This window comes from Melanerpes formicivorus, unplaced genomic scaffold (genome assembly GCF_026170545.1).
Source record: "Melanerpes formicivorus ecotype bairdi unplaced genomic scaffold, bMelFor1.0.p_v2 SCAF_26, whole genome shotgun sequence".
Lineage (NCBI taxonomy): Eukaryota > Metazoa > Chordata > Aves > Piciformes > Picidae > Melanerpes > Melanerpes formicivorus.
This window is the reverse complement of record NW_027142378.1, coordinates 2,538,142-2,555,305: the sequence shown is the minus strand read 5'-3', so window position 1 is coordinate 2,555,305 and position 17,164 is coordinate 2,538,142. Positions and strand designations below refer to the sequence as shown.

The following is a 17,164-nucleotide window of genomic DNA, read 5'->3' as shown; positions in this document are numbered from 1 at the left end:
CCTTCCCTCCAGCGTGTCTGCTGCATCACACATCTTGGTGTCATCAAACTTGCTGAGGGTGCACTCAATGCCACTGTCCATGGCACCCACAGTAAGCACCAAAGTAACCACAAATGTTTTGAGTTTGTGGTTACCATCAGCACACAGAAAGCCATCTCCACTCACTGCCTTAGGCTCTGACATGCTTAGTGCCATGAACCATCACCAAAACCCTCCAGAACTTCCAAACACTTTTCTCTCCAGCAAACAGGTGACAAGGTGTTGTGATCCTTTGTAAACAGCAATACCAAAGGAAGTGTCAGAAAAATCAATGTCACTACAGACCACTGGGATTTGTCATCTTGTATTGCAGTCAGCTGCAGAAGTAGTAAAGTTTTCTAACAACAGTCTAAGGTTCTTTACCAACATCTGCTACCAAAAAGGGGAATTGCACTCTGATCCAATCATCTCATAAACCTTTGTGGTTTGATTTCATCAAATCAGCACTGAAAGACAGACTTTCCAAAGCAGGCAACAGAGAGCAAACATTTTCAATCCAGAGTGCAGCTTTATATATTGTGTAATAAAGTAATTACAGAGCAATTCCTTCAGACAATAAAGGCTTCATCATTTCAACAATGCACCAAATCTGTGCAAACTAGCAGAGACAAGTTCAACTTGAAGAGAGAAGAAATCTACTGCAGAAGCACAGCATCCAGCTTCTTAGTAAAGATAATTCAAGGGAGCAGCAAATGTCACAGAATCACAGAATGGTTTGAGTTGGAAGAGACCTTAAAGATCATCCAGCTCCAATCCCCCTGCCATGGGCAGGGACACCTCCCACTTGCCCACGTTGTTCAAGGCCTCATCCAACCTGGCCTTGAATACCTCCAGGGAGGGGGCATCCACAACCTCCCTGGGCAACCTGTTCCAGTGTCTCCCCACCCTCACTGGAAAGAATTTATCTCCAGTCTAAATCTGCCCTCCTCCAGCTTCAATCCATTCCCTCTCATCCTATCACTACAAGCCCTTGTCAAAAGTCCCTCCCCAGCTTTCCTGTAGGTCCTCTTCAGGACTGGAAAGCTGCTCTATGGTCTCCATGGAACCTTCTCTTCTCCAGGCTGAACAGCCCCAGCTCTCTCAACCTGTCCCCATAGGAGAGTTTCTCCAGCCCTCTGATCATCTGTGTGTCCTTCTGTGGACCTGCTCCAACAGTTTGATGTCCTTCTTGTGCTGTGGCACCAGAACTGGACACAGTATTCCACAGGGGGTCTCAGCAGAGCAGAAGGGCAGAATCCCCTCCCTGTGCTGCTGCTCTCCCTGCTCTGGATGCAGCCCAGCTCACAGCTGCCTGCTGGGCTGCAAGTGACCACTGCTGGGCTGCAAGTGACCACTGCTGACTCCTGGGGAGTTTGTCACCAACTGACACCCCCAGGTCTTTCTCCTCCAGACTGCTCTGGAGCCACTCTTTGCCCAGCCTGGATTTGTGCGGCAGCACTGCAAGGATTTGCTTATAAAAGCTGAAATGTTTTACTTTGTCTCACAGGAATGTAACAGAAAATGGATTCCAACCTTTGCTGCTTTACACTGTTACACCAACACAGACCTACAAGAATAGATTCCATCAGTATTTCTGATAAAAACATTTCTCTGGCTCATCTAATGCCTTATGCCACAAGCCATCACTTTACCCTAATGCTGTAACCCAGTAAATTGCTCATATTAATCATTTGGGAAGAGCAGGAAGACAGCAGGGAAAAAAGTGCTGAAGTGCTTCTTTCCTAACTGCAGACACTGCAAGAAAACAGACCAGAAATGATGGTTTATGCCCTATGCTATCACTGCATCAGCTCCTGCATGCAAACCATGATCACTTCTGATAGGTGCCACAAGAGATTTCACTGAACCATAGACTCACAGAATCAGTTTGGCTGGAAAAGACCTCTAAGATCAAGTCCAGCTGTTACCTAACCCTACCAAGTCTGGTGCAGCACCACAGGGTCTCATTCTTGACTTATTACCAGAGCTTCTCCTTTTTATTTTGGCAAGCACCAGACTGCCAGACCAATCCAAAGGCCTTTGGCCTCCACTCTTCTGCTGTTGCCTGTTATTTCATAGTATCAGTCAGGGTTGGAAGGGACCACAAGGATCATCTAGTTCCAACCCCCCTGCCATGGGCAGGGACACCCCACACTAGATCAGGCTGGCCAGAGCCTCATCCAGCCTGAGCTTAAACACCTCCAGGGACAGGGCTTCAACCACCCCCCCTGGACAACCCATTCCAGGGCTTCACCACTCTCATGGTGAAGAACCTCCTCCTCACCCCACATGTTCAGTTTCTTACCCCTTCCTGACACATTCCCTAACCACATGATGCAAATACTCAGCGGTTTGGCAGGTGGTAATTAAGAGCCTGGAAAAGCAAGGCTGGCTCTTTACATGCCAAACCTTGAAGTTCTGCAGCCAGGGAGAACTGCAGCTGCAGTCTGTGCTGAAGGTGACAATTAGAATTGAAAATGAGGAATGTGAGGAAGTGGCACTAGGTAATGTGTGCTGGGAAGGGTAAAGCCTGGTAGGAGAAGATAATGAGCTCACGTGGCAAGCCGTGGGTAAGGAGAGGAAGATTTAGGATGAAGCAAATAACTGTGGTAGTGTTGCTGTCTCTTCACTAATTAAGATGTTCAGCCTATTAATAATGCTGCAGAAAAGGCAGAAGTTTCCAATTAAAATTTCTGCTTCCTGTTTGAAAAGGTGGTGTGTGATGAGTGTTTTCCAAGCCACTACCAACTGCAGAGGCAAAGCCTTAGCAGAAGTATTTTAATAAGCAGCAAGTTTAGAGATGGCTGACCCAGCAGATCCTTAGCTAGCTTGAAAATGTCAATTATCCTGAGAAACCAAACTGCTGCCCTGCAGCAGGGAAACTGGGATGAACCAGGAATGAATGCAGACCAAGTGCCAATACCCAAACCATGCTGCAGCAGGGAAACCTGGGATGAACCAGGAATGAATGCAGACCAAGTGCCAATACCCAAACCATGCTGCAGCAGGGAAACTGGGATGAACCAGGAATGAATGCAGACCAAGTGCCAATACCCAATCCATGCTGCAGCAGGGAAACTGGGATGGACCAGGAATGAATGCAGACCAAGTGCCAATACCCAATCCATGCTGCAGCAGGGAAACTGGGATGAACCAGGAATGAATGCAGACCAAGTGCCAATAGCCAAACCATGCTGCAGAAGGGAAACTTCCAGAAAAGCAAAGGGTCAAAATGTCATCACCACTGGCTAACAGCTGTTGTGAACACCAAGATTTGGCAGAACTCCTTTTGCTCTTCAGGGAAGGTATTTGGTTGGTAAAGGTGCAACTGAACAGAATCAGTGCTTCCACAGGGCATGGCTGCAGCGACTCACTCACAAGCGGCATGATACCCTCTCAATAAAATACCTACTGTGCCAGTAAGCCAGAAGCTCCCTCCCTGGCTGCACACTGAGTGACTTCTGGAAAGGTTGTACAGGTTTATGATAGAAACCTTTTGGATGGAAAAGAGCTTTAGGATCAAGTCCAACCATTCCTTTAACTCTCCCCAAGGCTGGTGCTAAACCATGTCCCTCAGCAGCACATTTCTGTGTCTTTTAAACCATGGGGATTCAACCACCTCCCTGTTCCAGCATTCCTATCAGGAGTAACACACTGTTACTGCTCTAATAAAATCATGCAGAAGGTGAAGCTGGGCAAAGCCATGCTTTTACATAGAGCAAAAGTAATGAAAACAGCTCATCAAGTACAGCCAACTCCCATACAGGTACAACAGCAAAACCCTAAACCATCCACACAGGAAAAAATAAATGAGGCCAGAAACCAGGAGACAGCCCTGGGCTCTCCAGTAAACTGTTCATAGGCTCATAGAATGGTTTGGGTTGGAAGGGACTTTAAAGATCATCTAGTTCCAACTCCCCACCCCTGCCATGGGCAGGGACACCTCCCACCAGCCCAGGTTGCCCAAGGCCTCATCCAGCCTGGCCATGAACACCTCCAGGGACAGGGTACCCACAACCTCCCTGGGCAACTTGTTCCAGTGTCTCACCACCCTCACTGTAAAGAATTTCTTCCCAATCTCCAGTCTCAATCTGCCCTCCTCAAGCTTCAATCCATCCTCAGTTTCAATTCTCACTGTGGTGTTGTAGCAAAAGCAGCTCAAAGGAATCACAAATGGGTAAGTCGGAATGTGTAGAGTAAGAGAGGCTGGAAAATCAGCAAGACACCAGGGAGGGATGAAGAAAACATTTACAGTTGAAGACTACAGATCCACTTGCCTAGGCACTCAGAAAGAACTTGCAGAGAAGCAAAGGCCATGCTCACATGTTCTAATAATGACAGCTTATTGTATTAAGAGGCACCCACACAAGTGGTAGATTTAGACCCTACTACAGCATTTACAACCAGGCAAATTCCTGAATGAAGAACTGAGTTCAGTCTGACTGACATTTAGTTTGCAGCCCTGCAACATCAGGCTATCTACTGTCATTTAGGAGCCTTTAACCACGTGTCAGAAGGCAAAGTTTTTGTTCCCTGGGCAGCATTTAGCCAGATTTCAAACAGGCATCTCATCTCTCAAGGAAAAGACAATGCAAAGAGCATCAAAGGAGCTAGGCTGCATGAACAGTGCTTCAGAACCACACACAGAGCACCCCTACAATCACCAACTGACCTACCTGGAGTGAAGTCCCTGCTTCTACCATACCATTTACAGACACCAGTCTGAGAGACAAATAGGGTTTCTGTCTCCACAGAGAGGACAGAAGCCCCAGCCTCCTACAACAGAGGAGGGGATGGTGCCACTGTGCTTAGTGCTAAGACCAGCCAAGCACTGATCTCCTCAGAAGTGGCTCTGCTTCTGATGAACAGTACTCAGACTCAAGAACTGCAAACCTTCCACCACCTCCAATCCTGCCTCCAGTTCTGGTGTCCCCAGCATAAGGAAGGACACAGAGCTGTTGGAGTGAGTCCAGAGGAGGTCCACAAAGATGATCCAAGGGCTGAAGCAGCTCTGCTGTGAGGATGAGCTGAGGGAGCTGGGGGTGTTCAGCCTGAAGAAATCTCCAGGGGGACCTTGCAGTATCCTTCTAATACTGCAAGAGAGCCTAGAGAAAAGCTAGAGAGTGACTTTTCATAAGGGTGTCTAGAGACAGGACAAGGCAGAATGGTTTAGACTGGACCTTGGGAAGACGTTCTACAGGACATTAAGCTCCAACATGAGAATTGCAGTGTGGTTTTTACTCAACATCCCTCAGAAAACCCATCAACAAGCATAACAGAAAGGAGAAGCTTCCAGACAAACCAAGGTGGGACTTTTCTGTACATTTTATTGGTCAGCAAGCAGAGACATCACAGCAGCAATACAGACAGACTGACACACTAAAAATCGATACAGCGACCTTTCCTCTCCCAGTCTCCATACCGCGTAGGTTCAGGGCCTTTTGGTCCACCCTTCTCTTTTGTCACAGGATTGATACCATCAGGGAATTCTAAAACAACAGAGAAAGTTCATCAGAATGCCCACACAACATTAGAAGGCTGACAAAGGCAGTGTCATAGAACCACAGAATTATCAGGGCTGGAAGGGACCTCAAGGCTCAGCCAGTTCCAACCCCTCTGCCACAGCCAGGGACACCTCACACTACAGCAGGTTGCTCACAGCCACATCCAGCCTGGCTGCAAAAACCTCCAGGCATGAGGCTTCCACCACCTCCCTGGGCAACCTGTGCCAGTGTCTCACCACCCTCATGGGGAAGAACTTCTTCCTAACAACTAACCCAAATCTACTCACTTCTAGTTTTGCTCCATTCCCCCCAGTCCTCTCACTCCCATACACCCTAAGAAGTCCCTCCCCAGCTTTTGTGTAGCTCCCTTCAGACACTGGGAGGCCACAATTAGGTCTCCTCAGAGCCTCCTTCCAACCGCACAACCCCAGCTCTCTCAGCCTGCCATGTTTAACTCTCAGGTTCATTTCCAAATACAAACCCAATTCTCTTTGTTTGTTCTTTTTTTTAAGGGCAGCCTTGAGCTGAACATTTCCCACAGTCAGGCAAAAGTCATTTCAGAGCCTCCTTTATTTGACTACAGCCAGCAACATTAATCAGCATATTCAGTTATGCAAATAGAAAAAGGAACTCCATGCCCACAGGCACTAAAGCCCCCCAGTTTCTCATGGATTCACAGCAAGAACTTGTGTCCCTCAGGTATGCTGTCTGCACCTTCCCTACATCTGAAGCACCAAGTCACTTTTCTGTGCTTGCCCAGGGGATCTAATTTTAAGCATTCAGGCTTTAAATTTAGCTTGAACTTTAGTCAAGATTCTTCTGTTTAAAACATCACATTTTCATGGATGCTGAAGAAGAAAGCATGTTGATGTGCCCAGGCAGCCAAGAGGGCCAATGGCATCCTGGCCTGCATCAGGAAGAGTGTGGCCAGCAGGAGCAGGGAGGTCATTCTGCCCCTGTACACTGCACTGGTTAGGCCACACCTCGAGTCCTGTGTCCAGTTCTGAGACCCTCAGGTTAGGAGGGAGGTTGACTTGCTGGAATGAGTCCAGAGAAGGGCAACAAAACTGGGGAGGGGTTTGGAACACAGCCCTATGAGGAGAGGCTGAGGGAGCTGGGGCTGCTTAGCCTGCAGAAGAGGAGACTCAGGGGTGACCTTATTGCTGTCTACAACTACCTGAAGGGAGGTTGTAGACAGGCAGAGCTTGGTCTCTTCTCCCAGGCAAGCAGCACCAGAACAAGAGGACACAGTCTCAAGCTGTGCCAGGGGAGGTTTAGGCTGGAGGTTAGGAGGAAGTTCTATACAGAGAGAGTGACTGCCCATTGGAATGGGCTGCCCGGGGAGGTGGTGGAGTCACCATCCCTGGAGGTGTTCAGGAGGAGACTTGACAGGGTGCTTGGTGCCATGGGTTAGTTGATTAGGTGGTGTTGGATGATAGGTTGGACATGACGATCTTGAAGGTCTCTTCCAACCTGGTCTGGTCTATTCTATTCTATCCTATCAACACCAGACTAGATACTACAGTCACAGAAGAATCCCAAATAGCTAAATGTAGAGTATTTTCTTTTCCCTCTAAAACTTAAGCTAAGCTCACTAAGTCTGGATCTAGAGAACAGGTCTTGTGAGGAGCAGCTGAGGGAACTGGGGCTCTTTAGTCTGGAGAAAAGGGGGCTGAGGGGAGACCTTACACAACAACTCCCTGAAATGAGGCTGAAGCAAGGTGGGTGTTGGCCTCTTCTCCCTAGTAAGAAGTGACAGAACAGCATCTGAGCACCTCTGGCAGAATGAGAAGCACAAATACATCTCCTGTTGCTCTGTAGTCGTCACCACCCCAACTTCCAGGCACTGCTGCTGCACTGACAGTGGATGCAGAAGCAAAGATTCCTCAGGATAGCTACACAGCTGTGGGAATTCCAACAGCCAGATGGAAACTCTCCTTTCCTAATTACACAACAGGCAGTCAGCACTCCTAACAAACCACTGCTGGTGTTAGGACTCAAAAACATCCAGGTGCAGCTAAATTTAAAGCCTAAAGAAACCTTGAGAATTGATCTAAATGCAGAACACCTCAACAAAAAAAGGCAAAAGATGATCATTAAGCATTTATTTCAAGACCAAGCAGTGAGGGCATTTCTGTTCCTGGGACTAAAAGGCCAAGAATTAAATAGCTGCTTGCACAATAACTCCAACTCTGAGTCAGTTCTCAAGTGAGTCACAATCTGAGACTGCCTGCAAACATTTCCAGAGATGATACTGCAATTTCTCAGTGGTTTTTGTCACCTGCATATTTGTAGCAATCCACTGGTCTATTAAAAAAAGCTTGTCCTAGGCACCTTGAAATTAATAGAAAGGGGTTATCACAAGTGGTGAACAGCAGCAGAGCATCACACCTTGGTGAGCAAGGTAACTAGAACTTTGAGATGGGTCATTAAATGTAAGAAAGAAGTTCTGTTGTTCTCTTAAGAAAACAAAACACAACATGTTTTTAGTGACTTCAGCAGTGATGCATGTGCCTCAATCATAGTATCATACAGGGCTGGAAGGGACCACAAGGATCATCTAGTGCCAACCCCCCTGCCATGGGCAGGGACACCCCACACTAGATCAGGCTGGCCAGAGCCTTGTCCAGCCTGGGCTTAAACACCTCCAGGGACGGGGCCTCAACCACCTCCCTGGACAACCTATTCCAGGGCTTCACCACTCTCATGGGGAAGAACTTCCTCCTCACCTCCAGCCTGAATCTCCCCACCTCCAGCTTCATTCCATTCCCCCTAGTTCTATCACTACCTGAGATCCTGAGCAGTCCCTCCCCAGCCTTCCTGTAGGCCCCCTTCAGATACTGGAAGGCCACAAAGAGGTCACCTCGGAGCCTTCTCTTCTGCAGACTGAACAGCCCCAACTCCTTCAGTCTGTCCTCACAGGAGAGGTGCTCCAGCCCTCTGATCATCCTTGTGGCCCTTCTCTGGACACCTTCCAGCACCTCCACATCCCTCTTGTACTAGGGGCTCCAGAACTGGAGGCAGTACTCCAGGTGGGGTCTCACCAGGGCTGAGCAGAGGGAGGATCACCTCCCTCGACCTGCTGGCCACACTTCTCCTGATGCAGCCCAGGATCTGATTGGCTTTGCGGGCTGCAAGTGCACATTGAGAGCGCATGTTGAGCTTTTTGTCCACCAGCACCCCCAAGTCTCTCTCCTCAGGGCTACTCTCCAGCCAGTCACTGCTCAGCCTGGATTTGTGCCTGGGATTGCCTCCACCCAGATGCAGGACCCTGCCCTTGCTCTTCTTGAACTTCATGAGGTTGGCTTGTGCCCACCTCTCCAGCCTGTCCAGGTCCCTCTGGATGGCCTCCCTTCCCTCCAGCTGTCTGCTGCACCACACAGCTTGGTGTCATCAGCAAACTTGCTGAGGGTGCACTCAATGCCACTGTCCATGTCACCCACAAAGATGTTGAACAAGACAAGTCCCAGGACTGATCCCTCATCAGCTTCTCTAAATGCAGCCCCACTAAGGGCAAAGGACAGCAACACAAAGAGCAGTTTGTTAGGGTCTTCCTGGGCCCCAGCCCAGAGGGGCTCAGCAAATTCAATATCTGTTGTTGCTTTTCAAAACAACACTGCAAGGCTAGGAGAAAGGCTAAGCATGGAACAGAGCATGAGTCAGAAAGAGAACAGGCCAGGACAGCAGGCTAACAGTAAAATTAGCTGCTGTCCTCAGGAGTTTATGCCCATCACTTACAGCTGCAGGACAGGCCAGTAGCAGTGACATTTCTGAGTCAGGCAATGGTTTCTGGCAGAGATCTGGCCCCAAAACCGCTCAAAGCAAGGCTGGGATTAGCTCAGGACACACAGGAAAATGTTACTGTCTCCAAGAGAAGAGGGGGCACAGATTCCTCAGGTGACTTGTTAACAGTGCTTGACCAGCTTGGTTCTGAAGACTTTTCCCCTCCTATGCCATTGGCTCCAGCTTGTGCCCCCTGCCCTGCCATTTTCATGAGAGCCCTGAAGCCTTGGAAGTGAAGCTGAGCAGTGCTGAATGCCCGCCCCCTTCTCTCAAACTGAGATCAGCCCTCCAGCTCTAAGTCTTGCCTTCAAAACATGGCTTGCAGCTTTGACCATGACTTACTTTCCAGGGGTTCCCTCTCTAAACTGGACTCCTCTGGCTCATCAAATCGTCCCACTGGGTGCTTCGGCTTCCTGAGCGGCTGCTTAGCGGGTTCAGGTCTGCCTCCTGCCTTAGAGCTGCTGCTCCTCAGAGAGCTGCCAAGCAGCGATGCCCCTGTCAGACAAACAGAGGTGCAGCATACATGTGAGAGCTTAACACCAAGTAGCTCTGTGACTGCTCAGAGCACCTCTGGAAACCCCTCACTTCAGACAGCAGAGGACAAGACAAGAGATTCCAAATAGTGGTTAAACATTCAGCTCACAAACACTTAAGGAATCAGCACAGCTATTTTTGGCCCTGGAAACATATGCAGGCAAAAGGAAAAAGTGTTAGTTGTGTAACTCAGTTCACATAAACAGTGTATTTTAATTTGCAGATGACACCAAGTTAGGGGCAGATGTTAGTCAGTTAGAGGGTAGAAAGGCTCTGCAGAGGGACCTCGACCGACTGGACAGATGGGCAGAGTCCAACAGGATGGCATTCAACAAGTCCAGGTGCTGCACTTTGGCCACAACAACCCCATGCAGTGCTACAGGCTGGGGTCAGAGTGGCTGGAGAGCAGCCAAACAGAGAGGGACCTGGGGGTGCTGATTGACAGCCACCTAAACATGAGCCAGCAGTGTGCCCAGGTGGCCAAGAAGGCCAATGGCATCCTGGCCTGCATTAGGAATAGTGTGGCCAGCAGGAGCAGGGAGGTCATTGTGCCCTGTACTCTGTATTGGTTAGGCCACACCTTGAGTCCTGTGTCCAGTTCTGGGCCCCTCAGTTTAAGAAGGACATTGAGACTCTTGAATGTGCCCAGAGAAGGGCAACGAGGCTGGGGAGAGGCCTTGAGCACAGCCCTGGGAGGAGAGGCTGAGGGAGCTGGGGTTGCTTAGCCTGCAGAAGAAAAGGCTCAGGGGAGACCTTCTTCTCTCTACAACTACCTGAAGGGAGGTTGCAGCCAGGTGGGGGTTGGTCTCTTCTCCCAGGCAAGCAGCACCAGAACAAGAGGACACAGTCTCAAGCTGTGCCAGGGGAGGTTTAGCCTGGATGTTAGGAAGAAATTCTTCTCAGAAAGAGAGATTGGTCATTGGAATGTGCTGCCCAGGGAGGTGGTGGAGTCACCATCCCTGAAGGTGTTCAAGAGGGAATTGGATGTGGCACTTGGCGCCATGGTTTAGCCATGAGGTCTGTGGTGCCAGGTTGGACTGGATGATCTTTGAGGTCTCTTCCAACCTTGGTGATTCTGTGACTCAATTTCACTGTTATCTCCTTGTATTTGGGACTCTGGACAGTAATCATGCTAGCACAGCCTGGGACATTCTGTTTTCCCAGAGAAAAGTCCTAACCTCCCCCAAGAAGCCTGCTGTTTTCCAGCTCTTGGCTCATTTCCAGCAGCTTTTGAGTCAGAAAAAAGAAAAAGGGGAAAAAAAAACCAAACCAAACCAAAACCCCAAAAAGAGCAAAGAGTTTTTATCAAAAACCCAACATTGTTCCCTTAGTGACAGTTTTTTCCAGAATGCTGGTAGAGAATACCTGGGTTTCCCTCGTGAAGGGAAAGGAATTCAGACAGCAGGACAAACTTTGAGCACATTCTAAGTTCAAGTGTATAACTGCATGCAAATCACAGAGCCACAGAATTGTCAGGGTTGGAAGGGACCTCAAGGATCAGCCAGTTCCAAACCCCCTGCCATGGCCAGGGACACCTCACACTACAGCAGGTTGCTCACAGCCACCTCCAGCCTGGAAGCAAACACCTCCAGGGATGAGGCTTCCACCACCTCCCTGGGCAACCTGTGCCAGTGTCTCACCACCCTCATGGGGAACAACTTCTTCCTAGCATCCAATCTGAATCTACCCTCCTCTAGCTTGGATCCATTCCCCCCAGTCCTGTCACTCCCTGACATCCTAAACAGTCCCTCCCCAGCTTTCTTGTAGCCCCCTTCAGATACTGGGAGGCCACAAGAAGGTCTCCTTGGAGCCTTCTCTTCTCCAAACTGAACAGCCCCAACTCTCTCAGCCTCTCCTCACAGCGGTGCAGCTCAGCCCTCTGATCATCCTCATGGCCCTTCTCTAGACATGCTTCAGCTTGAATTAAAAGCATAAACTTCGGGGTTTTTTTCCCTTTAAAGCCCTACTAACACTTTGTTTTAATGCAAATGTAGGCCTCCATGCAGGAAAGCCTACTAATATCCATGCTCAAGTTCTTTCAAGTAGTTGAAAGATGGAAGTGCAGAGACATCAGGCTGCAATTCCAGAGTCATAAACAAGTCAAAAGCTCCTTAGGAGGGTTCTCTAAATGCCTGATAGTGCTGCAGCTGGTTAAAATGCCCACAGTGCTCATAAAGTGCCCTCTACAAGCATTTCAGCTGTGGAGACACGTGCCTTATGCAGCTCTGACTTTCCTGAAGGAGGAAGAGTCAGCCACAAATCCTCTCTGTACCTACCTGGCTGCAAGGCACACAGAAGAACCATTACTGCACCTTGCTGAAGAGCATCAGGACACCTTCTCAAGCAGCATGGGTTTGACTCACCAGCCAACAATCCAGCTGTATTCCCAGAACCAGCATCTTCATGTATTCTGAACTACCACAACCTTAACATTAAACCTTCCAGCTACATCTACTGTGTGATGCCTGCCAGATGTTGCCAACAGCCCGAAGGAATCATTTGGGTGTTTTGTTTTGGCTTTGAGCACACCACAAGGGAGCATCAGCAGTGAAGAATCTCATCCTTCTGCATGCCTTGGATCTCTCTACTCCTGCCAAGCATCTTGACATTCAGCAAGCTGGAAGAGTAGCCAAAAAATTACATCCAAGCTGAAACCCAAGTTCAAGTAGAAGTCAGATTAAGGCACTGATAGGAAATTGATTATCTCAGTCAGCAAAAGCAATGTCCATTTCCCTGTTTGCAACACTTGAACTTATTGACCAAGACAAGATCTTGTCTTCTTCATACAGAGCTGGCCACAGTTCAACCTTAAGCACCCCTGAAGAAGATGAGATGAACAGCTATCAGTAAACCACATTCTACAAACCAATCTTGGGCTCCCTCAGCCTTTATGAGAAGTGACAAAGTCATCCAGTTTGTTAACTCTGCAGCTGGATTTTGAAAGGAGAGGAAAATTCCAAGCTGCTACAGCTGCTGCACAGCCAAGATCCACAACAGCCAAGTCTCCTGCAGTGGTTCACAGACCAAGATATCTATCCAAGATATCTTCCAGTATCTGAAGGGGGTCTACAGGAAGGCTGGGGAAGGACTTCTCAGGATCTCAGGGAGTGATAGGACTAGGGGGAGTGGAATGAAGCTGGAGGTGGGGAGATTCAGGCTGGAGGTGAGGAGGAAGTTCTTCCCCATGAGAGTGGTGAAGCCCTGGAATGGGTTGTCCAGGGAGGTGGTCGAGGCCCTGTCCCTGGAGGTGTTTAAGCCCAGGCTGGATGATGCTCTGGCCAGCCTGATCTAGTGTGGGGTGTCCCTGCCCATGGCAGGAGGGTTGGAACTAGATGATCCTTGTGGTTCCTTCCAAGCCTGACTGATACTATGATATGCAGGCTAACTTTATTTGTCCTCCAGCCTCAGCTCTCCTATAAGCAAACCACCAGAATTTCCTCATAGAGAAGAAACAGAACAGGAACAGTAAAGAAAGAAAACTTCTGGAAAGGAGTGAGGCTTGACAGCAAGTCTGCAGCAGCAGAAAAAAATGTTAATAACTGGAAAATATTAATATAGAGAGTATTACTGTCAGGAAAAGCATTCAGATAGAGTATTCCTCTGGAATCAATAATGAGGTTTGACAGCAGCAGGTCTGCAGTGCCAGAAAAGATATCGCCTAGAAAATAAGGGATATCTACAATATTAATAACAGGAAATATTAGCATCCAATATTCCAGAACTTTTGGAATCCACAGTGAGGTTGGGTAGTGGAAGGTCTGCAACATCAGGGAAAAAAAAATCATACTTAGAAAATATTAATGTCTAGAATATTAATATTAGAAAATAGCAACATACATTATCCCAGGATTTCTGGAATCAGTGGTTAAGGTTTGATAGCAATAAGCTTGCAGGCTCAGGAAAAATATTAGTATCCAAAATATTAATAGCAGGAAATATTAACATAGAATAGAATAGAATAGAATAGAAATAGAATAGGAATAGAACCGAACCAGGCTGGAAGAGACCTTTGAAATTACAGAGTCCAACCTCTCACCCAACACCATCTAATCAACTAAACCATGGCACCAAGCACCACATTCAGTCTCTTCCTAAACACCTCCAGGGATGGTGACACCACCACCTCCCTGGGCAGCACATCTCAATGGCCAATCTCTCTATGAAGAGCTTCTTCCTAACATCCAGGCTAAACCTCCCCGGCACATCTTGAGACTGTGTCCTCTTTGTCTGGTGCTGCTTGCCTGGGAGAAGAGACCAACCCCTACCTGGCTACAGCCTCCCTTCAGGGAGTTGGAGAGAGCAAGAAGGTCTCCCCTGAGCCTCCTCTTCTCCAGGCTAAGCAACCCCAGCTCCCTCAGCCTCTCCTCACAGGGCTGTGCTCCAGACCCCTCCCCAGCTTTCTTGCCCTTCTCTGGACACCTTCAAGCCTCTCAACATCTTTCCTAAACTGAGGGCCCAGAACTGGACACAGGACTCAAGGTGTGGCCTAACCAGTGCTGAGCACAGGGCAGAATGACCTCCCTGCTCCTGCTGGCCACACTGTTCCTGATGCAGGCTAGGATGCCATTGGCCTTCTTGGCCACCTGGGCACACTGCTGGCTCATGTTCAGCTGCTGTCAACCAGCACCCCCAGGTCCCTTTCTGCCTGGCTGCTCTCAGCCACTCTGACCCCAGCCTGTAGCACTGTGTGGGGTTGCTGTGGCCAGCATTCCAGCACTTCTGATAGCCATAGTCAGGTTTAGTAACAGAAGTTTGCAGTATCAGGAAAAAATATCAATACCAAGAAAAATACCAACATGGAGAGTATTGATATCAGAAAGTATGTAACGTTCCAGCACTCCTGGAGTCAGTAGCGAGGCTTGCTAGCAAGAAGTTTGCAGCATCAGGAAAAAACATTAGTATCTAGAAAAGCACTCATGTACAGAATATTGACATCAGGGAACGCTGATGGACAACACTGCAGGACGTCTGGAAGAAACAGTACGGTTTAACAGCAGCCAGTCTGCAGAATCAGGAAGACCACGAGTATCTCGAAAGGGAACAGCACCAGGCCGAAGAGCCAGGGGTCAGCGGCAGAGGCAGGCGGGGGCGGGGGGCAGGGAGAACACAGCCGGGGCCCTCCCCCCGCCCCCAGGAGACGCCTCGGGCTGGAGCAGCGCAGCTCAGCGCGCGGCTGGCGCGTGCCCGCCCGCTCGCCCGCCGCCATCTTAAGCGCCCTCCAGCAACCCCACAGCGCCGGCAGCCGCCGCTCCCGCCCTGAGCAAAGGGGGAGGAGAAACTGAGGAACCCCTCCGACCGCAAAGCCAGGCCCCTCCCGCTCCCCGCCCGCCTTACTCGCTGCCCCGGGCGCTCCGAGCAGCAGCCGCAGAGCCATGGCCGCGCCGACCCGAGAGGCATGAAGGGCCTGGGGCGCAGCCGCAAATGGCGGAGGCGGGGGGGCAGGGGCGGGGCGAGCGCCTCCGCCGTCGAGAGCGGCCGCGCTCGCGGAAGGGCAGAGGCGGGAAAGGCGGCTCCCGGCCAGGCAGCGGCTGCGGCCGCACCGCTGTGTCCGCAGCAGCTCAAGGCTGCCTTACACTTCCCGGTAGCTATAAGGAACCTGCCCTGGCTCTCGGAGTGGCGCTCCACGTCAATTAGCTCCACTTCATGTTTTGAATGTGGGCAGCGTTTGCTTTTTGCCTTCGTTTGCTTTCGCTTTCCCCACTTCCCCTCCTTCCACAAATCAGAATCTAAACCATCCTGCCCACAAACACCCAACTGCAGGAGAGGATTGTAGCTCAGTAGAGAAGGGAGTCTAAAGCGGCATTTTGCGTTCACAGCTGAACTCATCTCCATGGCTGAATTCGCACCAGCAGTGCTCCCCTGGCTTTATTAGAATCACAGAACTATCAGGGTTGCAAGGGACCTCAACCAGTTCCACTTCCAACCCCCCTGCCATGGGCAGGGACACCTCACACTACAGCAGGTTGCTCAACAGCCACATCCAGCCTGGCTGCAAACGCCTCCAGGGATGAGGCTTCCACCACCTCCCTGGGCACCCTGTGCCAGTCTCTCACCACCCTCATGGGGAAGAACTTCCTCCTAACATCCAATCTGAATCTACCCATTTCTACTGAGTAGATTTATTGCACTGCACCTGGCAGTGCCTACACACAGAAAGTGATTAACTGACTGCCTTCTATGGGACATTTCCCCACTCAGCTTTTTAGGACAAGGTTAATTGAACAGTAAAAGAGCTAAACTAATGGGATTATTTTTTTCCCCCCACTTCTAACAGCAAGATGCTGGCCCTCTGGATCTGAGAGGATAAAGAGGAATAGTGGTGGTTTATGCAAGGAAAAGGAAGAAAAACCTCTTCTGCCCCAAAGCAGCAGGAAGAAAAGCCTCACAGATCTTATCCCTTATCAAGGGAGGTTGTAGACAGGCGGAGGTTGGTCTCTTCTCCCAGGCAGGCAGCCAGCACCAGAACAAGAGGACACAGTCTCAGGCTGCACCAGGGGAGGTTCAGGTTGGATGTTAGGAAGAAGTTCTATACAGAGAGAGTGATTGCCCATTGGAATGGGCTGCCCAAGGAGGTGGTGGAGTCACCATCACTGGAGGTGTTCAGGAGGAGACTTGCTGGGGTGCTTGGTGCCATGGGTTAGCTGTTTGGGTGGGTTGGATTGGTTGATGGGTTGGGCACAATGATCTTGAAGGTCTCTTCCAACCTGGTTTGGTTTATTCTAAATTCTAAATACAGTAAAAATGATCATGAAATACTTACCTTCAAAATACTTACACCCAGCCATCTGCAGACACCAAGTCATGGTAAGCCCAGCTCCTCCACAACTTCATCCAGAGCCCATCAACAATCCCTCTGAAGTGCAGTCTCAAATGGTAATGATGAAATAGCAGGGTCAAATTAATCAGGAACTCTTCTACCTCAAAATGAGTTGTGGGTCTTCAAAAACTTCCCTTCCCCCTGCCCCCCCTAATTTAATGTACAGCTGTAAAAATGCAAAATCCATCTCCCAAATCAGTAAGGCTGGAAAAGACCTCAGAGGTCATCAAGTCCAACCTATTACCTAATACCTAACACCTCCTGAGAACTAAACCATGGCACCAAGTGCCACTTCCAATTCCCTCTTGAACACCTCCAGGGATGGTGACTCCACCACCTCCCTGGGCAGCACATCCCAATGGCCAATTACTCTTTCTGTGCAGAACTTTCTCCTCACCTCCAGCCTAAACTACCCCTGGCACAACTTGAGAATGTGTCCTCTTGTTCTGGTGAGCATAGCATAGCATAGCGCAGACCAGGTTGGAAGAGACCTTCAAGATCATCGTGT

General features: G+C 49.5%; 1 protein-coding gene across 1 annotated transcript; it reads right to left on the bottom strand.

The window, feature by feature from the left end:
• Positions 1-5,318: 5,318 nt before the first annotated feature.
• On the bottom strand, positions 5,319-15,269 carry SDHAF4 (succinate dehydrogenase complex assembly factor 4). Its single transcript, XM_068153737.1, has 3 exons — positions 15,174-15,269; positions 9,648-9,800; positions 5,319-5,507 (listed from the first exon to the last, which is right to left on the bottom strand). Exons 1-3 carry the CDS (start codon positions 15,211-15,213, stop codon positions 5,398-5,400), a joined length of 303 nt encoding a protein of 100 aa, XP_068009838.1. The 5' UTR covers positions 15,214-15,269; the 3' UTR covers positions 5,319-5,397.
• Between the last annotated feature and the right edge of the window lie 1,895 nt (positions 15,270-17,164).